Source organism: Argiope bruennichi, chromosome 6, assembly GCF_947563725.1.
Source record: "Argiope bruennichi chromosome 6, qqArgBrue1.1, whole genome shotgun sequence".
Lineage (NCBI taxonomy): Eukaryota > Metazoa > Arthropoda > Arachnida > Araneae > Araneidae > Argiope > Argiope bruennichi.
The window spans coordinates 8305149-8330423 of record NC_079156.1 but is presented as its reverse complement, the minus strand read 5'-3'; the positions used below and the strand labels follow the sequence as shown (position 1 = coordinate 8330423).

The 25275-nt window shown below is 30.9% G+C and overlaps 1 protein-coding gene and 1 long non-coding RNA gene across 2 annotated transcripts in view; both read left to right on the top strand.

Moving 5' to 3' along the window:
• The first annotated feature begins 401 nt into the window (after positions 1–401).
• The window catches only part of LOC129972442 (uncharacterized), a 47653-nt gene continuing 22779 nt past the window's right edge, over positions 402–25275 (top strand). The window contains exon 1 of the mRNA XM_056086580.1: positions 402–1044. Coding sequence (XP_055942555.1) covers positions 579–1044 — 466 coding nt within the window. The 5' untranslated portion in view covers positions 402–578. The remainder of the gene's footprint in view (positions 1045–25275) is intronic.
• Positions 6057–9772, top strand: LOC129972443 (uncharacterized). The gene is made up of 2 exons (XR_008784859.1): positions 6057–9472; positions 9566–9772. It is a non-coding gene; the product is annotated as an uncharacterized LOC129972443 (long non-coding RNA).

Sequence of the window (25275 nt, the reverse complement as noted above, 5' to 3'; positions counted from 1 at the left end):
AAAAAAAAATTCTTGTGTAAAAAATGCATGTAAATCATTTTAATCCTACACATTTTTTAAAATTATTGATTCATCTTTTAATTAATTAAATTTTTGGAACTTTATATAATTTTTTTTATCAATAACATAAAATCTTAAAATAAAAAATTACTTCCGAATATTTTTTCTATTCATGAATTCTTTAATTTTCCTGGGAAACAAATCTCATTGCATAGGGAATGCTGTGTTTTAGGTGATAACCCATTCCAAAATGAAAGAAAGACTTTCAATTTCGAGGAAAAATTTTCCTTTCCCAAGTGCTAAAATCAATTCAGCCGTTCCTGAAAATGCCGCCAAATGCCTCGCTGCTTATTATCAAGCAACCCTAAATACGCCTCTTTCATTGGCCACCGCAGACCCTCCCTCCTTTATGGCGTCACGCAGTGAGTAAGGCAGTCGTCAGTGCACGCTTACTCCTTTTCACTCGTGAATAATTCCGCTTATATGTTGTCATGCTGTAGCTCCAACTCCAATCGTGGAGTGCATCTGCAATCCTGTGTTTCAAACTTAGAAAAAGACAGTTGTCACTTATCATCACCATGCTGCTATTCGCCGCATTCGTTTTCATCATCACCACTGCTTTTGGGTCCGAACTTTGTAAACAAAAAGAATGGTTCAACGACATGACTGGAAAATGTCAACCCTGCACCGTCTGTGCAGGTAAGTCGTGGGAGATGGCCCCTTGCTTGGACTTCTCGGACACACTCTGCGTGAACCTGATCGAATTGGGAAGGTCCTTACAGAAAAGTATTGAGCGAGACTGGAAAGTTAACGACGGATCCAACCATGATCATCCTCATCGATGGCATGAAATGGAAGGAAAAGATGAGTCCTCAGTCGAAGGTGTGTTCACTAAAGAAAAAATTTCTGTATCTAATTTTGATGAAGTGGAAAATACTTGGAGTCAAGTTATACTTGTGGTGCTGAGTGTGATTTGTGTGTTAATCACCGTTGCCACTCTTTTAATGATACTTCGTTATTGTGGAAAATTTGGAAACCGCAGTGGTAAGTTTTTGTGTCTCATTTGATTTTTTTCACTTTGATTTCTGCAATTATGATATCATTAGTAGCAATCGAATGTATAATAAATAGAAGACAGTAAATAATAAGACTAATAGTAAGGTTGAATTAGAATGATCTGTAGTAATATGCGATATGTATAATACAAATAGTAACATTTCCCATCATTGCAATGCATTTATATTTCCCATGTTTCATTTAAGGATTGATTAGCACATGCTATCAATATTCTGCAAAATTAATTGAATTCTAATCAGCGTTTTGAATTTAGGCTTTAAATGGAAACTAGTGAATTCCGCTTTTTATTGGCCTCTTCATTTCAACTTATGTGAACTAAAATAATATGGCACGTCAGGATAAAAGCTTATTAATTCTTACCCACACGCGACCTCTTTCTAAGCACAAAAACAAAAATTCCAGAAAATTTCATTTTTGCCCTGAGAAACTTTGGCGTTATTTCAAATATGAAATATTTCAGCTTAATAAATTACAAAAGAAATTTAATTTTGCATTAACTTTAGTACAGATTTTCACTTTACTTAAATTGGAATGAATATTCGTAATTAGTTCTTCTAATAGAATTTGAAAAGTTGGTGATAAAAATACTGTGAACGATTTCACAATTTGCTGATCTATTGAATTTATTAATTGGAATTTTAAGCTTCACAACTCCTAAGTTTCAACTTCTAATCCCCGATGTAAGTTGATGCATTGTAATATTTATTCAATAATATTCAAATGAATTTTCATCTAGTAGTTTTTTTTTTTCTCGTTTACGATCTTTCAATCGAGAAATAAAATAAAGATTTTGAAAGAAATTTACTTTTTAATAAAATTTAAAACCTATATTTTCATTGGCTTATTGAAATTCAGTTTAAAATATATAATGAAATCGTGTTTCTGCTGTATTTTTATATTTGAAAATTATTGTTACGTTTTTGTAATAAGTATGGAACTAGGACGATTGCTGAAAAGGACTAATTAAATTATATAGTAACTGAGACTATTTAATTTTCATTTATATACAAATGTATTTATATTATAAGTATAATGTCAAGATAAAAAAAAAGTGAGAAATATTTATCAATATTTTAAAAATATCCGATTATATTTTCTTTAATTTGATTCAAAATTTTCCATTTTTGATTAATGGTTTCCAATTTGATCAATTCAAAACTTAGTGAATGAATTGTTTTACATTTTAAAATTGAAAACTGATGTTTTTCTTGAAGAAAAATCATTTAAATGTTCTGTATATTTCTATATGTTATTATGAAAGTTTTTGAAACATAGTATAAATGCATTTCTTATAAATTCAGGATGATTTTTAACTGAAAGACTTGTATATTTTTGGGTTGTTTAACAGCATATATTTTGGCAGTTAAACAATTATTTCTATCTGTGACTGTTTGCATATTAAGATTTTGTTTCTTGTGTTACTTTCTTGATAAGTACTTTTATCAAATCAGAATTCTAGGTACTGCATACTGTTATTTACGTTCCATGTTATTCAAATAATTTAAAAAAAAAATTTCTTTATTCATTTATCCCTCAATGGAATTATATGATCTATTTTAATAAAAAATAGAATAAAAAGTCATTCCAAAATAATCTAATAAATAGTAGAATGAATCCAAAAGATGCAAGAATAAGAAATTGATTCTGCTTAAGATTTGCAGATTGGTTGTGAATGTGGTTGCTTGTTGCATTTGAGTGCCTCTGTCATCCTGCCAATCTGGTGGCTAAATCTTATTTCCATGTCATCAGACCACAGTTTAAAATTATAAGATCTGTCTCAAAAAGCTCTCCTTTTCTTTTAAAACAAGTTGTTAATATTAGTAAACAAAAATTATAAGGATTGAATGTATTGCTAATAAACAAATTTAACTTAAAAAAAAAAAGGAACCAAATTTTATTATTTGATAAGGTAAGTGGATGAAGATTATATATAGTACTTCTAATTAGTATAAATTTTATGTATTATAATTAATTTGTTATATTTAACAGCAAAAATTGATTTTTTAACAAAGGAAAGAAGTCACTTTAATTCCAAAGTTGTTAGGAGAATGAATTTGTATGCATTCTCAATTTATCAGGTGTTTGTTTTAAAAAAAAGAAAGATATCAGTTAAATAAAAAGTGAATTAAGTTTCTAAATTGAATTTTTAAATATATCTTAACATTTGAGAAAGTTTCAATAGACAATTCTTTTTCAAAAAGGAAGACAGTTTATATTTAAATCTGGTGCTAAATGCATTGATAGAATAATGACGTGGTAGAATTCAAAAATATAAATGGAAATAAACAATTAACTTATCTTTAAAAATTGATTGATATAAAAACTTAACTTACTTAAAACTTACTTACTTACAAAATTTAAAAAAGGGTATAAAAACTGTTTGAAAAAAATGGTGGTAACAAATTATCATAATTATTACAACTCTATCGTATAATTTTGACATGAGGGTGTAGTGGAAATCATTATTAAAATATTTCAATTTAAAGCATCACATTTTGTTATTTTTAAAATTGAATAATTTGTGAAGTTTAGAAAATTTCTGAAAGTCAGAAGAATTTGAAATAAATGAACCTTTGATTACCTGTGGAACATGAATAACAAAACTTCCGTGAAAGTTGCAGTTAGTTCGCGGAGGATTTCATGAGTAATTTTCTCTTTTATTATTTATAAGCCAACGTTTTTTTTTTTTTTTTCTTCCCCACTTTAGAAAAGAACTCTTTCAACTTTTCTGAAGTCTTGGTTTCTTTCACCCGTCTCTGTCTGTGACCGTGGGAAAACACGCATCGGTTACATGTTTCCAAGGGTTTATTTTCTCTCTCTATAGAACTGTTGACATTTGGACCTTGATTTATGGGCAAAAAACCGCTCTGGTTTACATTTCGTAAGCTGCCCATACGCGAAACCATCTGTAAGTACTTGATGTGAAAGCAAGGGTACAAAGAAAAAGACAAACATAAAATGAATAAAAATAGAAATTTAGATAATGGTGTAGGAATATATCTGGTAGATAACAAAGATAACTTTTTGATGTATTCTTTGAGAATGTTTGTTTATTGTAGAGATTCAAATAATATTGCGAGATATTTCTCTATCTCTTTATGTTTTGTCAAAAAAGTTCTTTGTAGCTTTGAAAGTGGGTAGTGAAATATAAATTAAAGAATATAACTTCTAGATGAACCTTTTCAAATGAAATGTCCTCCCCCCCACCCCATTCTTTAACACGAATCAGAATGAGTCATGACAATGATAACAATTTGTTCTGACAGACCTCTTTCGGTACTTGTTTTATTCTTATCTAATTTAACTTCAATTTAGTAATTAATCACTTTTTATTTCGTGTGAAATTTTACGTTTTCTAAATTAAATAACATTACAAGCTTTTGATGATTTAAATTTGGTTAAACGATACGATTTCAGAATTCATTCAGAAATTTTTAAAATCTCTTTATGCTAGAATTTTAACGGAAATAATTAATGTTTGAAGTTTTCAATATATATTTGAGATGATCGTATTTCCTTGAAGACACGAATCTGAATAAGAAGAAAACGGGAGCAATTCATTGCGAGTCAACCTTTTTGGGTCATGTTTTTTTAGCAACTCTAATCAGAAATAGAATGAGATAAGATTAACTTGGATTCGAGAGTGAACTTGTTAGAATGCACACGAAATCCAGCATTGTTTCATTCAGAACTGAATTTCATTGAGTGGTTATTTTTTAGAAATTTTAAGAAGGAATGGATTTTTTTGTTGTGGTTTTAGAGAAGTATTCTTTCTTCTTTTACAGCTATTTTGTATTATTAATATATGAAACTATAATATGGATTACATTGTGTTTAGTATTCGATGGGGAGGGGGATTAATTCAAAATCATTGCTTTCTTAACAAATAAATAATATGAAAGAAAAAAAATGTTATTTCATTAAAAAAATAAATGAAAGCAAGACTGAATAGAATTGGTCCAAATGATTGTGTACTTAACCCATGAAGCCACTTAATGGCATTGAATTCGAATTGCCCGCTTTTCAAACTTGTTAATTGAAATTAAATCATTGAAGAACGCTATAAAAATACAAAAAAAAAAAAAAAAAAATACAAACATATATAAAAAATATAAATATGCAAAAATTCACAGGTCCTTATGTTCTATGGATTAATATTTGAATCAATAAGACAATCCATTCCCGATATGAAAATGTCTCTGATTAGATAAAATAAACAACAACACAGTTAAGTAGTTAAAATAACAAATATTTCAAAAAATTGTTTATCGCTTCTATCATTGCAATGATTTATATAGATAATATCCCTATTTTACAAACTATAGAGGCGCAACTAACCACAAAAAGTTGTTGAATTACTTATTGTGTTCAGCTTGGCTTTTGAAGGTCTATATTCGAACTTCTGTAATAAGTAATTCCAGTTCTGTAATAATAAAGATATATATATATATATATATATAATAAAGAGAGAGTCCTGTCCTCCGATTTGCAGAAGTACAAGGAGTATTTTTAGTTCCTATCTTTGTGAACATTTCCATGGTGACAACATTCGCATCTGCTCACATTCCCTCCACTTTTATCCCAATTTTCCACAACTTCTTGCAGCTGATTTCTAGATAATTTGTTTATAAAATCATTATCGGAGATTGAATCACTTGATATCGATCACACAAACATCTTACGGCGTTCTGCAATTTACGGTCACATTTATTTACTAGGAAGTTATGCTTCTTTCTTCGATTTACAAAAACGTAAGGATATTTAATTCCTGTTCCTTTTATAGTACATTTTTACCTTTTTTTTTCTTTTTTTTTTGTGTGTGTGTGTTCATTTCTATGATGAGAACATGCGCGTCATCTGACTCTCCCTCCACAGTTTGTTTGCTTGAGAGGATCTTGAATGGTGATTGCATCGTCTGATATGGATAGTGCGGATTTGATTGGACATTCTTCTTTTTACGTACACGCAAAATATGTGTCTGTATTTGTTTATATCATTCTCATTCTTCGTACAAAAACGTAAGGATATATTATTCCTATTTCTCTTTTTAGTGCGTTTTCTTTCCTTTTCATTCTGATCATCTCCATGATGAGAACATGCGCGTCATCTGACTTTCCCTCAACTGCTTGCTGTGGGTTCTCCACAGTTTGTTTGCTTGAGAGGATCTTGAATGGTGATTGCATCGTCTGAAATGGATAGTGCTGATTTGTTTGGGCATTCTTCTTTTTACGTGCACGTAAAATATATGTCTATATTTGTTTATATCATTCTCATTCTTCGTACAAAAACGTAAGGATATATTATTCCTATTTCTCTTTTTAGTGCGTTTTCTTTCCTTTTCATTCTGGTCATCACCATGATGAGAACATGCGCGTCATCTGACTTTCCCTCAACTGCTTGCTGTGGGTTCTCCACAGTTTCTTTGCTTGAGAGGATCTTGAATGGTGATTGCATCGTCTGATATGGATAGTGCTGATTTGATTGGACATTCTTCTTTTTACGTACACGCAAAATATATGTCTGTATTTGTTTATATCATTCTCATTCTTCGTACAAAAACGTAAGGATATATTATTCCTATTTCTCTTTTTAGTGCGTTTTCTTTCATTTTCATTCTGATCATCTCCATGATGAGAACATGCGCGTCATCTGACTCTCCCTCAACTGCTTGCTGTGGGTTCTCCACAGTTTGTTTGCTTGAGAGGATCTTGAATGGTGATTGCATCGTCTGATATGGATAGTGCTGATTTGTTTGGGCATTCTTCTTTTTACGTGCACGTAAAATATATGTCTATATTTGTTTATATCATTCTCATTCTTCGTACAAAAACGTAAGGATATATTATTCCTATTTCTCTTTTTAGTGCGTTTTCTTTCATTTTCATTCTGATCATCTCCATGATGAGAACATGCGCGTCATCTGACTCTCCCTCAACTGCTTGCTGTGGGTTCTCCACAGTTTGTTTGCTTGAGAGGATCTTGAATGGTGATTGCATCGTCTGATATGGATAGTGCTGATTTGTTTGGGCATTCTTCTTTTTACGTACACGTAAAATATATGTCTATATTTACTTATATCATTCTCATTCTTCGTACAACTTTTTAGTGCTTTTTCTTTCCTTTTCATTCTGATCATGTCCATGATGAGAACATGCGCGTCATCTGACTTTCCCTCAACTGCTTGCTGTGGGTTCTCCACAGTTTGTTTGCTTGAGAGGATCTTGAATGGTGATTGCATCGTCTGATATGGATAGTGCTGATTTGTTTGGGCATTCTTCTTTTTACGTGCACGTAAAATATATGTCTATATTTGTTTATATCATTCTCATTCTTCGTACAAAAACGTAAGGATATATTATTCCTATTTCTCTTTTTAGTGCGTTTTCTTTCCTTTTCATTCTGGTCATCACCATGATGAGAACATGCGCGTCATCTGACTTTCCCTCAACTGCTTGCTGTGGGTTCTCCACAGTTTCTTTGCTTGAGAGGATCTTGAATGGTGATTGCATCGTCTGATATGGATAGTGCTGATTTGATTGGACATTCTTCTTTTTACGTACACGCAAAATATATGTCTGTATTTGTTTATATCATTCTCATTCTTCGTACAAAAACGTAAGGATATATTATTCCTATTTCTCTTTTTAGTGCGTTTTCTTTCATTTTCATTCTGATCATCTCCATGATGAGAACATGCGCGTCATCTGACTCTCCCTCAACTGCTTGCTGTGGGTTCTCCACAGTTTGTTTGCTTGAGAGGATCTTGAATGGTGATTGCATCGTCTGATATGGATAGTGCTGATTTGTTTGGGCATTCTTCTTTTTACGTGCACGTAAAATATATGTCTATATTTGTTTATATCATTCTCATTCTTCGTACAAAAACGTAAGGATATATTATTCCTATTTCTCTTTTTAGTGCGTTTTCTTTCCTTTTCATTCTGGTCATCACCATGATGAGAACATGCGCGTCATCTGACTCTCCCTCAACTGCTTGCTGTGGGTTCTCCACAGTTTGTTTGCTTGAGAGGATCTTGAATGGTGATTGCATCGTCTGATATGGATTATGCTCATTTGTTTGTACATTCTTCTTTTTACGTACACGTAAAATATATGTCTATATTTGTTTATATCATTCTCATTCTTCGTACAACTTTTTAGTGCTTTTTCTTTCCTTTTCATTCTGATCATCTCCATGATGAGAACATGCGCGTCATCTGACTCTCCCTCAACTGCTTGCTGTGGGTTCTCCACAGTTTGTTTGCTTGAGAGGATCTTGAATGGTGATTGCATCCTCTGATATGGATAGGGCTGATTTGTTTGGGCATTCTTCTTTTTACGTGCACGTAAAATATATGTCTATATTTGTTTATATCATTCTCATTCTTCGTACTAAAACGTAAGGATATATTATTCCTATTTCTCTTTTTAGTGCGTTTTCTTTCCTTTTCATTCTGGTCATCACCATGATGAGAACATGCGCGTCATCTGACTCTCCCTCAACTGCTTGCTGTGGGTTCTCCACAGTTTGTTTGCTTGAGAGGATCGTGAATGGTGATTGCATCGTCTGATATGGATTATGCTCATTTGTTTGTACATTCTTCTTTTTACGTACACGTAAAATATATGTCTATATTTGTTTATATCATTCTCATTCTTCGTACAACTTTTTAGTGCTTTTTCTTTCCTTTTCATTCTGATCATCTCCATGATGAGAACATGCGCGTCATCTGACTCTCCCTCAACTGCTTGCTGTGGGTTCTCCACAGTTTGTTTGCTTGAGAGGATCTTGAATGGTGATTGCATCGTCTGATATGGATAGTGCTGATTTGTTTGGGCATTCTTCTTTTTACGTGCACGTAAAATATATGTCTATATTTGTTTATATCATTCTCATTCTTCGTACTAAAACGTAAGGATATATTATTCCTATTTCTCTTTTTAGTGCGTTTTCTTTCCTTTTCATTCTGGTCATCACCATGATGAGAACATGCGCGTCATCTGACTCTCCCTCAACTGCTTGCTGTGGGTTCTCCACAGTTTGTTTGCTTGAGAGGATCTTGAATGGTGATTGCATCGTCTGATATGGATAGTGCTGATTTGTTTGGGCATTCTTCTTTTTACGTGCACGTAAAATATATGTCTATATTTGTTTATATCATTCTCATTCTTCGTACTAAAACGTAAGGATATATTATTCCTATTTCTCTTTTTAGTGCGTTTTCTTTCCTTTTCATTCTGGTCATCACCATGATGAGAACATGCGCGTCATCTGACTCTCCCTCAACTGCTTGCTGTGGGTTCTCCACAGTTTGTTTGCTTGAGAGGATCTTGAATGGTGATTGCATCGTCTGATATGGATAGTGCTGATTTGTTTGGACATTCTTCTTTTTTGGTATGCGTAAATTATATGTCTATATTTGTTTATATCATTCTCATTCTTCGTAAAAAAAACGTAAGGATATATTATTCCTATTTCTCTTTTTAGTGCGTTTTCTTTCCTTTTCATTCTGATCATCTCCATGATGAGAACATGCGCGTCATCTGACTTTCTCTCAACTGCTTGCTGTGGGTTCTCCACAGTTTGTTTGCTTGAGAGGATCCTGAATGATGATTGCATCATCTGATATGGATTATGCTCATGTGTTTGGACATTCTTCTTTTTCAGTCACATAAAATATGTCTATATTTGTTATGTATATTATGTCTATATTTGTTTATATCATTTCATTCTTCATACAAAAACGTAAGGATATATTATTCCTTTTTTCTTTTTTTAAACTGTTTACTTTTCTTTCTGATCATCTCCTCGATGAAAACATGCGCGTCATCTGACTCTCCCTCCACTGCTTGCTGTGGGTTCTTCTCAGCTTGCTTGCTTGAAAGGTGATTGTATTATCTTATTTCATATAGGTAAATTTCTTTACATATATTTCAATGTACTGACACGTTTTTATTTGTTCGATTGTCACTTCCCATTCACTGATTTACATATACGTATTTGTATATATATCATGTTTTAAACACTGTTTTTTCTCTTTTTGCATATCTACATGGTGCGCGTCATCTTGTTATGGTTTCTCCGGAGTTTGTAAGCATGAGGGGATTTTGAACGGTGATTGCTTTATCTGATGATTTTGTTCCATTTGATCTGATGATTTTTGTATGCAGGTTCATTAAAGAGCAACATTGCTGTTTGTCTCCTTTGTTAACTTGTTTGAGTTGGATTTGTTTTGTAACTAAGCATTTCGATTTATATTTTTGTAAATTTTCATTTGAGTTAAGAAATTTGTTTAGGTTTTGTGTTAGTTTAATAATTTTATTCTAATGTTTGTGGCAAATTCGTCAATGACATGATTTACAACAACTTATTTTTATTTTTTATCTCAAGGATTTTGTGATATATTTTGATCTCAAGTGTCTCTAAGACTCGATGATATCCGTATTCTTTGTGCATTTAGTAATGCATTTTATTGATTTTGTAAAGATTTTACATCTATATTTTTGCGATGAAATATATTTCTATTGTTAATATCTATTAAACTGCCAAGGGTGGTATTTCGATCTAATTTGCATATTTTTCGCATAATATATCGTATAACGACGTCTCTATCTCATAATATATATTTCTTATGATACATCAGGATACTATATTATATTTTTGGTGCTCTTCTTTTTTTTAAAATTTCGAATGTTTGTTGTGGAAATAGATAATAAAATAGTAATAAGGGTTTGTTTTGTTTAAAATCTATGTGGTTAACTTGTGTTCCTCGAAAGATAAACAGAGATACCGTTTTTGTATCTGCATAAAGATAAATAGATAATAAAATAGTAATGAGGTAAGAAAAAAGTATTTTGCTTCCTGAGTATGGAAATTCCTAATTTTTATATCTCCTGTGTTGAATTTTATGTGGTTTTAGTGAAAAAGCGCTTTCTGATTGCATTATTTTTTTAAAAAGCTAATCGGTAGTGATTCTGAGCAAAAACCTCCCTTCGATTGTTTGATTTTCTTCGAGATGCGTCCATTGAAATGGCCTAACATCGCCTGGAATAGTGATATTTTAACACGGCTTATTATTATACAAAAGATAAATATTTGGACATGTATTAATCGCATGCTTCGGCTTAATCGTCCAAAATCGCACGCTAATAGTTTCCTTCGTTATCATAATTCGCCATTGGTAAGGTTCAATTATTCAATTATATTACAGTCTTAATTTCGTCTTCTTCCCCAAACAACAAACTCTTTTGCTCCGGTAGTTATCTAGATTGGTTTGCTGGTGCCCTTTTATAATTTTTTAGATCTGTATTTTGCATTATTATTCATTTTAATATAGTTTTGTGTAACGTCACTTCAACTAAACTATTCTGTGTCTTCACCACCACATTCCAACGATGAACTAATTTATGCGAAAATTGTTTTCAAGGCATCCGTTTCTTATTTGCTCCTGACAGAAAAATATCCATATCCTTTGTTCTTCGATTGAAGGCCACTGCCTCTCTCCTCATTCACGGCATCCAAGCATTTTTCTCCATAATTACCTATTCTCACCTGCTACGTTCGAATGCACTGTTGGCGACGCGTCGCATCCAAATCAGTTGACCCCGACGTGCTGTTTGGCGTTGATGAAAGTCACTAGATTAAATCCCCCTCTTTTTTTGCTCATTCTGTGTTTTAATAATAATAATTTTTTTTCTTCTTCTCTTCCTCTGTCTATTGCGTCGTTCATTTTTTTGGGTCAGTAAGATCAGATTATTGAACAAAACTTGCTGATTTGTTGATCTCTGTACTTCGCAATTCTTGTCGTTTTTTTCGTACCTTTACAAAAAATACTATGTCATTTTTTTTCCCTTTGTCGAGCGTTGGGCTTTACTTTGAAATCATTTCTTTTCCCATCTGTAGTTTTTATTAAAATATTAATTTTAGGACCAGGATGCTGGTGATATATGTTAATGAATGAATGTGTTAATGTTTTGTTAAATGAAAAGTTAAGATGTTGTGTTAATTGTTCGTTTGTGGCTTAAAACAAACGAAGAATTCATAATCTGTGAATTCTGATCCTTATGGGTTCACTAAAATATTGACATATATTTTAAATAACTATTTAACAGTTTTTTTCAGAATCTTTAATATTAGTTATGAAATGTAGTTAAAGAATCCACCAATTTAAAATATTTCGTAAATTTTAATGTTTTGTAAATGGAATAAATTTGAATTAATGTTTTATAAGTTTGTTTCTTTTGTTAATTATTAATTGATCTGTCATTTCCCACTTTTTATCTATTTAGAAGACTACATAATTTTTTTGTTGCTCTGATGGGGTCACGAGATATTTTTTTGCATCTGAAATGAAGCGAATAACAGACAATTAAAGGACCTCCCCCCCATACTAAAATGCATTAAAATCCTTCGTAGACATGATCTATCACTATGATTCTGTTCTGTATTATCAGAAATGGTATTTTATCTGACCACCGAAGATTAACAGTATTGAATTTTACCATATGCTTTCGCCACAATATCATTCAGTGAAATATAATCCAATCCAATAATTCAGTCCAATGTCATTCATATGAAAATCCTACACGAATCTGAATTTTGACATTTTATTTCATTCTGAATTGGAATATTTTCAGTTTAACAAGGTCATTTCTTGCAAAGATATGTGTCATATTCATTGCGTCATTTTAATTTTCGAATCCAGCGCGGAAGAAAAAGTTATGTGACATCATAGCGCAAAACAAAGTGTTTAATTAAATGACATGCGTATCGAGTAATTTATAGAAAATAACTAATTAATAAACTAATCTAACTATGGACATAACCGTGTCGGTCAGTGATAATAAAAATTGCAAAATTTTCTATTTATATTTCACAACTTAGCATTAATGAGATGAAATTTATTTTATACAGTTTATGTATATGTTTTTATTCTTGTTTTTTGAAGTGGAAAATTTTCTGTCTTGTTTTTAATTAAATTAATTGCTAGTAATTTATTTTTAAAAATATTATTAAATAATATTAGTTTTAGGTCATTCGAAATATCAATCTTTTATATTTAGGTATTTTGCTTGTAAAGGATGAATTAATTATACGCATCAAAATTGTAATTTTACTGTATCATTTTTTTTAAAAGAAGCTAATATTTTTTAATTTAAAACTGAGTTGCATCAGATGCTATTTACAATTGTTTACTCGATCATTAAACTCTTTCGGCTTATTTGATGAAAGTGAAATGCAACATTTGACGCATCAGTAACTTCACTTTCGAAACTCTTTGTAGTGTGCATTATACAATCCATGTTACATTTGAGTAATTCCAGTAATTATGGCTATTAACATAGAAATGTTGCCAATTTTCATTGACAAACATTGTTTCATCACTGTAGAGGTAAAAAGGAGGTCTGCAGATAGAAGTATTATGTAGCCTGTTCCAATCTTTAGGATACATTGTGTGTGAAAAGTCTATTCAGTTTTTGCCTCAAGCTATGAATGGAGAACATATTAAAATTTGCTTTTATTTTCAATCATTTCCCCTTAGAATATTGTATGTTGGAATGTTTTGTTGCAAGGATTTGTCTAGAATTGCAATGATTTATTGATATGTTCGCGAATTCTGATGATGATTACGAGATTACATTGGATTAGATGTAGATTAATGTTTTCGTTAAAAATAGAAATATCGTATTTTTAAAAATTTTATTTTTATTTTTAATGACGCCTCTTATATTTCTAGCAAATAGGGAAAAAAAAAAAAGAATTAAAGAGGAGTTGCGCCATTAATCCGATACTTCGTCACATGATAATATTCTACGCTTGATTCTTTTGTTATTTATTTTTAAAATTTATTCGTTATGATATGGCAATGATTACGTGCAAACAATTTGTTTTAATGTAATATCATCGTAATGCTATTGAGTATAAACCTGTTTTTTAAAAGAGTAAAAAGAATGGTTGCATCACTACACATATTTTTAAAAACAATTATTGAAATTAGAAGGAAAAAAAGTCAAAAAATAAAATTTGCATTATTGTAAAGCTTATGTTTGAGATTTAAAATGATAGAAAAGTAGGTTTGTGCAATAATATCCTCTTAATGGATCGATAGAAAATATTGGATTATTATTATTATTATTATTTTCTGAAAATCCAATTGAAAATTTCTAAAATTCTTTTTAGTGCTTGATCCTACTGGCCCAATTTTGATATTCTAGATTCGACAGTCCTGCACAGTGTTTTGAATGATTTTTCCTATCGAGATTTACAGATATTATATCAGTTTATGAACATTTACGATGCCAAACAAATAGTAATAACTGACAAATAAAATAATCCCTCGGTGATTATCCAGACAACAATGTTTTTTATTGACACTATGATGTAGGATTCCATTGAAGAGTTTCATTTATACAGTAATCTATCTGGACTAGGCATAAATAAATAAATAAAAACATAGCTTTATTATTTGTCTTAATCCGATGCCTAAAAATACGTTACTGAAGCCTTCAAATTATTACGAGAATTAATTGAAATTAAATGCAAATAATACTTCTGACGAACTAGCTGGTCGCCAATGGGTTAGTTAAAAATAGCGAAATCCTTGATGAAGTTTCATTTTATGGAAATACAACGGAAGTAAATAAACACTTCTGCGTTGGGTTGCATTTTGGCTATCCATTAGGTATTAGGTTTTCGGGAGTGTGCTTGCTTTTTAACAGTGTTACATGCGGAATCCAACTGTCGAAATCTCCCCACGTGACAACTTCCGAGAGCTTTCGTAAGAAAAGTGGTTGCTCTAAATGTGTCACCTGGGCTCTCCCGCTCCGTTTTCCTTGAAACCATTGGGAAACCGTCGGAAGCCGATGCAAATGGAAGTTTTCACTTGTAGTATATAGCACTTAATGTTGATGCAAGGATGCTACACAGTAATCTTATTTCCCTTTCTTAGAGAAAATATTGTAAAAAAAAAAAAAAAAAAAAAAAAAAAAGATTTTGACCGTTTTTTACGTTCAGTGTTCAGCACGGGAAATAGGTGCTGTTTGTGAATATGAAGACTCAAAAATGCTTTCAAATAAGCAAATAAAATTTGATGTGCGGTCTTGTACACTAAATGTGAAGATTTCTGTCAAATTTTGAAAGAAATTCATTCAGAGGAAGTTTGTCCATCCGAGTATAAGTTACCACACAACAGAATGAAAAGAATCTGTCGATTTCTACTTCTGGCTGTAAAAGCGATCATTAAAAAAAAATTATAACAATTTAGCTGAATGAAAGTTAGTATGTGCTGTTGTGGTTTTAATTGTTTGAAAAAATTGTTTAATTTTGGTTTTAATTGTTTGAAAAAAAAGCGTCCAAAATACACATTCGATTTTCTGGTAGTCGTGTTTCAATCGCGTGCCAGCAATTTATCGCCATATAAGGTTCCTTCGTAACTACGGTTCGTCAATGACATGGGATTAAGGATTCACGTGTCTCGATTTTTTAAAAATTATTATACTAGGAAACAAATTACGTTCATGTGGCGAACTTTGAAAATAAATATTTCAGCACTCATGGCATTCACAGCTTTGGCCAAGATCCACATTTTTATATGGAATCGAACCGAGGAATAAAATCTTTATTAGAGAATATGCGAGAAAGTTTCAAGGAGATCATTCCACTTGTTTCTCTGCATTTTAGTACTGCTTGAATTCAATATGGTATGGGCTGCAAGGGGAAAAAAAAAGTTCCTTCCTGCATTTTTTTAATGCTCAATTTACTGGGTTCATAAAACTAAAATGTCAGTTTCAAGTGTTTTCTTTTAAAATTATTATTTGGATACTTAATAAAATATATTATTCTTGAATTATGTGTTAAATATTTATAGAAAAATGCCAGAAACATTCAGTTAAATGTAATTTTTGCAAGAGGAATGTAATTATGTATGAACCAGCGCATTAATATTGTTAATAAATACTAATTGGAAAATGATAATCATTATCTTGAATATATTCAATGTATTTCTGTAAAAATTTAAATTTTTGCCTTTTGTTTATGACATTTCTATCATTATCGGTGCGAAAATGCGTTATGAGTTGATCTGGAATTTGAGGATATATAAACACTAGAGAATACATAATATCACCAAATTGGAAATCTCCAAACGAAGCCTATTTGGTATGCGTCAGGTATGCCGTGCCAAATTAGTCTTGGAATCCAATTCACATCTGGCAAGAGGGAAGGATGTGGCATCATAACGCTGAGTTAGACAGCATAACTTAAATGGCATGGACTCTATTTTATCACATGATTGTGACGTCAGGTGAATCGATTCTAGATCAGTAAGGCAATTGATGTGCACGGTTGTGTTTTTAGCATGACATCCGAAAGGGATTAATAAACAAATGCATGCTTTCTTTCGGATATGCGTTTCACTTATTCTGTATAAATCACGAAGCATATCTGTGACTTAAAATGAGCTTTCTTTGCTTGTCTTGAGTTTCGAAATCGCTTCATATGCGATGGCAGGAGCTTCAGATTTGCACGCGTGTCAGAGCGACTGATTTGCGTATCCTGTTCGAAAAATGTGCAGCCAGTGTTGTGTATAAAATTGACTTGTATTGAGAATGTTAATTTCAAATGCATGTTTCGTTTTTTTTTTTTTTTAAATATTTTTAGATATGCATAATATATGCAAATAGTGTTTACGTTAAACGAAGATGAATTGTGTATTTTGATTTAAGAATCCCAATTCTTTTTTGATAGTATTCCATTTCTATTTGTATAGCGTAATAGATTTTAATTTTCAACTGTAATATGACATTATTTTTAAAAAAATCGCTGGGATGTGTGGTAATCTTTATGGTCTTTTCAATTAAAAAGAAAAGACTTGACTTTTGAATTAAAAACTTTTATTTTGCTGTCTTATAAATTTCCATTTTTTTTTTTTTTTTCAATTAGGTGAAAAAAGTAGTTTGTGTAATGTTAAGTTCGTTTTGCTTTGAAAATTTTTATTTTCTGAATAGTCATTTTCTGAGGAAGAATTCATATGCCAATCTAAGAATGTATTAATTTATTATGGCATTTTGCTAGTGATATGCTTTCCCTTTTTATTCATAGGTTGTAAATTCTTACACAATTTGCATTTTTTTTTTCGGAATTATTTTTATGTTTTTAAATAGAGATTTGGGTTAGTTTATTTCCAAAATTCAAGCTGTTTAAAAATAAATTCTTCATCTTGTCAAAAAAACTTCTTGCGTAGTATGTAAATCGAATTTTAAGATATTTGATATTGAGGAGGGGGAAAAAGAAAAAAAGAGCGTCAAATAAAATATTTTTGTAATTTTTTTTGTGTTATTTGGTGAAAATCAAACTATTCAAACCTATATTCGTTAAAAATAATTGTTGTGGTGTAATGAAACGAGATTGCTTTATTCCCTTTATTATTTTCATTCATAAGGATTTATTTTTTTTAAAAACGAATTAAAAGAAAACAAATTTTAGAAAATAGTGTTATGTATTAGCAACAACCCAACTCGGAATCTTAAGTCTACGACAACCGTCAAATGCAGTTTCTTTAAATATTTCTCTTCGCCTCTCGCAACAAAAGCATTTTTTTCTTTTGTGTCATTCTTGTTTGGAATTCGCTTTCCAGATGTTGACGATAACCAGCTCGGTGTTGACCACCTGTTCCTCAGTTCTTCCGCTCCAGGTGCATAGTTATCGAAACCAGTTCTGCTAGTTTGCAAACGCACCTTCGGAATAATGTCTCGAGAGATCAAACGAGATTGCTTTATTCCCTCTATTTTTTTATGTAAGTGCTTATCTTGTCTCTGTGTTTAATGACGCAAGGATTGCTGACCCTTGAACTTATTTAATTGAATTCACGCAATGGCTATTTAAAAGTAGTTATCACAATTTAAAAATTTAGATTTCGGTTCATTTGCGAAAATTTTCTCGTTGTTTCTATATTGTTAATTTTTGTGAGGTAAAAAAAAGTGGGTAGTCATTAAGAAAACATCTTTTATATTTAATTGATTGTGATAGATAGTTTGTTATTTCACCAGTGACTTCGAAGTTTACAAGTGAAAACAGAATGGGAAAAAGAAAATTAGTTGAAAAAGAAAGAAAGAAGAAATTGTTGAGGAAAAAGGATTTTAATTATTTTTGTTTACAATTAAACGATGAATAGTTGAATAATATTTTTAATAGAGTTTTTGCAATAGATGAAGAAATGCAATTTTTATTTTAGAATAAGAATGAAGTAAAATAATTAGGAACAGAAGACTATTTTTAAACACATCTTCGCATTCTTTTCGTTGTGTTCCTTGGAAATTGCCAGATTTTTTTCTTTGTTTTTGTATTTCTTATTTTCTACAGTCATAGAAAAATAAAATTAACGATTTCATAACAGGAAATTATGAACATTTCCTAAATAATGAATACAGTTTGAATTCTTTTTTTCTCTGTAATTATTTTTATATTTCTATACTGGAACTTCTGCAAGTTCATGGGAAGCATTCGTTCTAGTAAAAAAACCCACATAATCGAAATTAATTTGTATAAGAACTGATTATTTTATCATATAGAATAAATAAAAAAAATACTGATTTGTTCTTTTACTTTTTTTTTTGGTAATAATTTTTATTATTATTTTATCATTTCTTCACAAAAAGCTGTTAAAAGTTATTTTAAAGAAATTTCCTGTTGTAGTTTTCATGTTCTGTTCTTAGCATTATATTGGAGAATAAATAATATGCGAGGTAGAATGAAATCATTTGAAATAATTTCATAGATGAATGGCCATTCGATTTTCCATGTCTTTTAACCACATTGCCATATTTAACAGATTTTTCAAAAAAGTGTTTTTATCTTTCTGTAAGTTATAGTTGCTATTTTTGTTTTCACGAGGAAAATGTTCATAAATTTGTCCTGAGTGAAGGAAGTTTTCGTCTCATTTCCTACAAAACGTTTATTTCTTACATAATCTATACGTACTTCCTGAATCGCGTTAACTAAATTGTGCTTTCTTAGTTTGAATATCGAAAAATGAATTCTCATCGATTAACTTAAAAATTTTTCTTTCACATTTCAGCAACATCATTTTATTCGCAATTGAAATTAGTATTTTGATGTTTCATTCATTTTCATTTTTTCTGAAATAGTATACGTATTTATTATCCCTTCTGGCATCGATTCCCATTATTTATTTTCTAAAAAGACCAGAAAACGAGTATGGAAGTAAAAATTAAGTATAAAGTAATGTCGTTAAGAGACTGATTTTTTTTATATATATGGCTTTCCGTTAAATTTGCTCAAAATCAAAAACTGGAAATTGCAAGAGTTTTTAGGTTTTTTTTTTTTTTCGTTCAAGGAAAAAATTATTGTTTATATTTAGCTGCGTTTATTTATATTTAATAAAATTTTGAGTAATATATAAATTTTGTCCTTCATCTGCTTTCATTTCATTTCATGCTTTTTTTTTTTCAATTTGTAGGAGAAAATTCAGTAAACTAGAATCCATATTTGAAGATAATTTGCAACATCAAATTGCTATTTGCCCGCCTTGGAACTTATGTGACATTTTATTTATTAAACTGGATTTTTTTTGTGCCATACATTTGCTTAGATTCCTGGAAGTTCTGCTCTTCAGTTTATAGTGATAGAATGGAAATTATGTGTTTAAATGTTGCAATTTTTTTTTGTCTTGTTTACTTTCTTTCTTTTTACATTGTATGAACTCGTATTAAATACGTATTACTATATTTTGTATAAACAAATATTGTTTATGAAAATCGTGTGAATTTTTGGAGGATTCTTTTTGTACAAACATTTTATTTTTAAAAACATGTATGAAGACAAGTTTTCAAATAAATTTGAACATCAAATCAACATTCATATATATATTTTTGTGTAATTTTTTTTTATAATTACACTCCTATTATTTTATTCTTTAAAAATTTTTGAGTCATTTTTCTCACTTTTTTTATTATAATTTTATCTTGAACAAAGCAAAACATTTCTGTGACTAAATCCCAAAATTCGTTGAAAATACCGTAGATATTATATGGTTATCATTCCTTGTAACTTATTTCTTGTCGGAAGATTGATGATGGCGATGAAATGCGAATACCGCCCGTGGACAGGAAATTGCTATTGGCCCATTTTTTTCGTGCTATTAAAAATATCCCTGTTTGGTATATTATTGATTACGTGTTATATGATAACGCATAAATTGGTAAAAGAAAATAAACGATCGTGATGCACCTTTTCGTGTACTTGTATTGAACGCACTATTCATTTGTTCGAAGGTTTAATCTCGTTCCTGTAAGCCGAGACTTTATCACATGACCACCAAAATTAAATTATAAATGGTAAAATTTAAGCATTTAATTGGATGCTTTCCTCTACATCTTGGGTTATTGATTTTTAACTTCTAAGGACAATAATCTTAAAAACTTCTGATGCAAAAAGTATTCATTATGATGAGGCATCCATTCGAATCATTTGAAAAATCTTTGTCTTCAATAGTTAACCCCTTATGTAGTTATATAAAGTTATATAGTTTAGTTATCCGAAAAATAATAAGATATTTAATTATACGTATGTAATGATCCCTTCAGTTCTTAGGATGCTCAGAAATGTAGTTACAGGTTTATTATAGTTCCAAAAAATCAATGTTGCTTTTATTATATACAACTTTTAAATATTATCATATACATGCATAAAATAATATGCTTTTACATATTACGATATGCTTATATGGTAATAATTATTATCTAATAAAAATATGAAAACGATGCAGAATGCCGCGTCAGATTGCAAAGAGTTAAGGATTAATAGGGAAATGAAAATTTGATATCCTTTATTGTTATAAAAAATTGTCTAACCTATTTACCTCGAAATGTTTAGACACAAATTCAAGTCGATTTAGAATGACAGACGTTTTTATATATTTCTTAGAAATTTCAGTTATTGATTCGAGAATCATGCTACCAATTCATATATTCTAATCACATTTCTACCAGATTTCCGTTCTTATGAGGCCTTCGGATACTGCCCTGTTTTAGAATGTTATCACGCCCCTCGTTGGGGCCCACTTTAGTAATGCCGTGACGACTCACTACCGGACATCGGCTCATTTCGCACTGAGTGTTAACAGCCCTGACCTAAATAGGGCGTCGAGCCACGTAATATGGTTCGCGGAACACGCCCTGGAGATTCGTCTGCTCAGCTGGGAGATAACGGATTTTGATGCGAAGAACAGAACTTGAGGGAAGCCGTGGTCTGTTTTAGGCGTGGCTGGAAGTGTGCGAAGAATGCCTTCGAAGAAAGGAAATAACGGAGAGTTTGTAATTCTGTTAAGGATGATCCAGTTCTCTTCTCTTACTGTTGAATAACATCTTTGCGGTATAGGGCGTTGTTTACAATTGTTAGAAATACTCATAAATGTGATTATAATTGTATTTTATGGAAGTAATTTTTTTGTTTCGTTTAGTCTTGAAGAATGATATTTCCCTTGATTAGAAATTAAAAAAATAAATAAACTATTATGATGGAACATCAATTGGCTCTGCTGATACATTCTAAATTAAATATTATTCGTTATACGAAGTTTTTGTATTTTTTTGCGATAGTATTATATTTAATGAGCGATAAATAAGAATATCAGTTTCTAGTTGATGTAGCCGACGTTAAAATCTTTTTATATAAAGAACTACATTTATTTAAAATTATGTCATATGCAGAAAACGTTTTAAAACGTTTTTAGTTAAAATTAGAAAAACAGATGAATTTTGAAAACCATCGATGATTAATTTTCCCCTTAACTTATTAATATTTGTTATATTAGTACTGCAAATGTTTTTCACCGTTGCCAAAGTATAAGAATGTTGTCATCCTTTGAGTGATTGAGTTACTTTTAAAAGCATGATTCATTCACTATTTTGAAACTAATGGAAGCATTTTCAAGAAACATATTAAAGGGAAATTAAAAGTTTAGCATCCCAAAGTGTAAAAAGGCAAAATTTTGGTTAATTTGTAATGAACTGAATATTTTATTGATTTTTCATTCATTTATTCTTTCTTGTCTTAAATAATAAGCATGGAAAATTTAAGTTGGAATTCGCTCGTGTTATCCAGGAGATGTGAAAGATGCATAGCCATAAATTTTTTTTTATTTATGAGTAAGAATTTTTTCAAATTCTGGTAATCTTTGAACTTTTTTTTTTTTTTTTTTTTTTTTTTTGCCATTTTAAACTATTAGATTATGGGTCTAGGAGAACGAATAATTTATGATGTGGAATAATTTATTTCAAGCCTATTGATAGTTATAATATTTATGAAAGCGGATTGACCCTTCCTTCAATTTATGCATTTTCTGAATCTGAACACTAGAGTCAAGTCATTAATAACCGTTGATTAAAGAAACAAGTACACACAGACAGAAATGTTTTGTAAATTTTTATATGATTTGAAATAATTACACATTTCTATAAGCATTCTAATAAGCTCTAAGAGAATGCGTCGATTAATTGAGCAATTCATCAAATTAATCTGATTAAAAAACAAACAAACATTTTTACTATTGAGGACTAGCATATTTTGGGTGAATCTTGTTCAGTATGTTATGATCAGTTCTTGCCATTTTTGTCTTTTAGCAAAACTTTTCAATCTGTTTAAAGGTTAAACTAAAAAAAGTAACCTAAAAAAATTCATATTATGCATTTAAAATACTTAATAATCGTATATATTATACACTTCATATTCATGATTTTCTTATTATGATAACCTATTTGTTCGCAGTTTAATTATTATTATGAAAATAATAATTGAACTGGGTATAGCTTCCGATGATATGATAAACATAATATAGCTTCCGATGAGTAGATGTCTCGATCGATTAATTAACCTAGTTAACTGGATTTTGGTTAATGAAACGCAAAAACAGCCATTCATATTGAAAAATGGATGAAAAATGGTTTCTCATTAAGATTTCATTCCGAGTGTGGGACATATAGGTCGTACCTATCCTACATTTGAAGTTTACTCGTAGGCGGGGCCTCTTTAGGACAACCAGTGGGTGATGAAAGGAGAGCCTGTGCCTGTCTCGGCAACCTTGTCCTAAAATCAAAACTTGTGCATTAAAAAGCGAAAAAGAACAGGATCCAGTATGCGGTCCATTTACAATGCTATTGTTTGATGCCAAGAGATGGAAAGTTTTCTCCGAGATATGATAAAATTTCGTTCTTTGCGTGCGGCCTTTGGTCAACCCTGACTGCTTCGAAGTTATGCACGGGGTTGGCCCTGTTTCCGAATCCGAAAACTGGTTCGGCGCTTTTGTTTGGATTCCGTTTCGATTGTCTTTCTTCGTCTGTGAGCGATAAAACTGCAATTTGAGATTAAAGTTCCGCTGAATCGTGGGTGACATAATACTTTGCTTTCAGATGCGCAGTTTAAGGATAATAGTGTTATTTGGATTGTATTTTATCTGGTACTCCAAGGTCAGTTGAATCTGAATTTTTTAAATACAGATTTTGGTGATTTTGTATCATTTTTTTTTCGTCAATTCCAGCGATGCTCACTATATATTTACTATTCTTATTCGACGAATGACTGGATTGAATCAAATTTATTAATTTTTATTATTTTCCAAGAACAGTTGTTTCTGAAAAATCATTATGATGATATATTCAAACGTTTCAAAAGGAGTTAGTGAAGAAAAATTTAAAACTTAATTATCTGGTAAACAGAACCGGCCTCGTGATGAAGTGGTTTTTTACTGCCGGAAGCAGTGGACGGACACTGGGGTGATGATTGCTTTCCAAATTGTGTCCCTTCTACCATCCGGTTTAAACTCAATACGTTTCTTGGTTGTAAGCAAAAAAATTATCTGAACAACGATGAAAAAGATTACTTGTGCCAAATACAGGAAAAAAAATTTCCAGTTCCAGATTTTTGTTCTTGATTATTTTGAAATTTCACCCTTTCCCAGTTTGGTATTATGAAGGTCAGTTTCGAAAGTTCTCCAACGGGGGAAAAGCTTATTTTCGAAATCCGATTACAGAATTCACAATCCGATTACAAGTTACAAATCCCGTTTCTGTGATACCGATATTCCAAACAAATTTATATCTTTAGATTAATAAAATATTTTAAATTTTGCTCCAGATTTCTTTGATAACATTATATAAGCAGTTTTTTTCTAATTAGCCATATAGGCGAAAAGAATGCTGCAATGACTGAAAATTTACAGAATAAAATGGATGTAAAGAGGGAGGAGATTTCTTCAAAGTTTCTAAGACTATTCTGTCATTACTATAGTGGGTGTGCATGGACATTCAAAAGCACACCTTTCTGAACAAGAATTTGTTAGTGTATTAAATGTGGGGGGGGGCGGAAATATAATTTAAAAGTGGATGAAAAAGCGAATTCGAATTTATTCGTAAATATTTGATGGGATGCTTCAGATCGAGATAAATTCCAATCATTTGTGTTTATTAATATTGAATAAACTATTAAAAGTACCTGCTTTAGAGCTCCTGCCGTTTGGAAGATTACGTATGGGACGCAATTCGGCGTCTAAGGCATCACTTAAATCCTTCTTCAGGGAAACGAAAGATAAGTCAGGTATACAAAAAAAAGTAATTTTTTTCCTATAGAATATGGGCGGTTTGTTCGCTTTGTCAATAAATTAGAGAAATGAGTATATCAAAGTGTGCAGAACAAGATGTCAATTTACAATAGCACAATACAATCAGTGTCGGATTTAGATTTGATGAGGCCTTAAGCTGTGTGAGATGTAGAATCTTTTGTAAGTCAGTTTAAACAGAACATTCAGTATATATGACGTCTGCTCACACAGATTTTTTTTTTCCCCCTTCCGCTCAAGAAAGTGGGGACCCGAGCTATAATTTTAGTAATGCATATACAAATCCTACATTGAATAACACAATTGCAAGAATAACAGTAAGTGAAGCGCGTATAGCTCCGGATGTCAAATCCTTTGAACTCCATTCATTTATATGGCTTCCTAATTGCCATTGTATCTGACATACTATGTATGACTTGTAAATTATTGAATATTTTTATTTTATTAAACATTTTGCACACGTTATCTAATGTTTTTTTCTTTGATTTAATTGAACGGTATAGATCTTTTTGTGTGTGCGATCCGCTGTTCTGTTGTAACAAAAATTCTTTTGGCAAGCATATTAAAA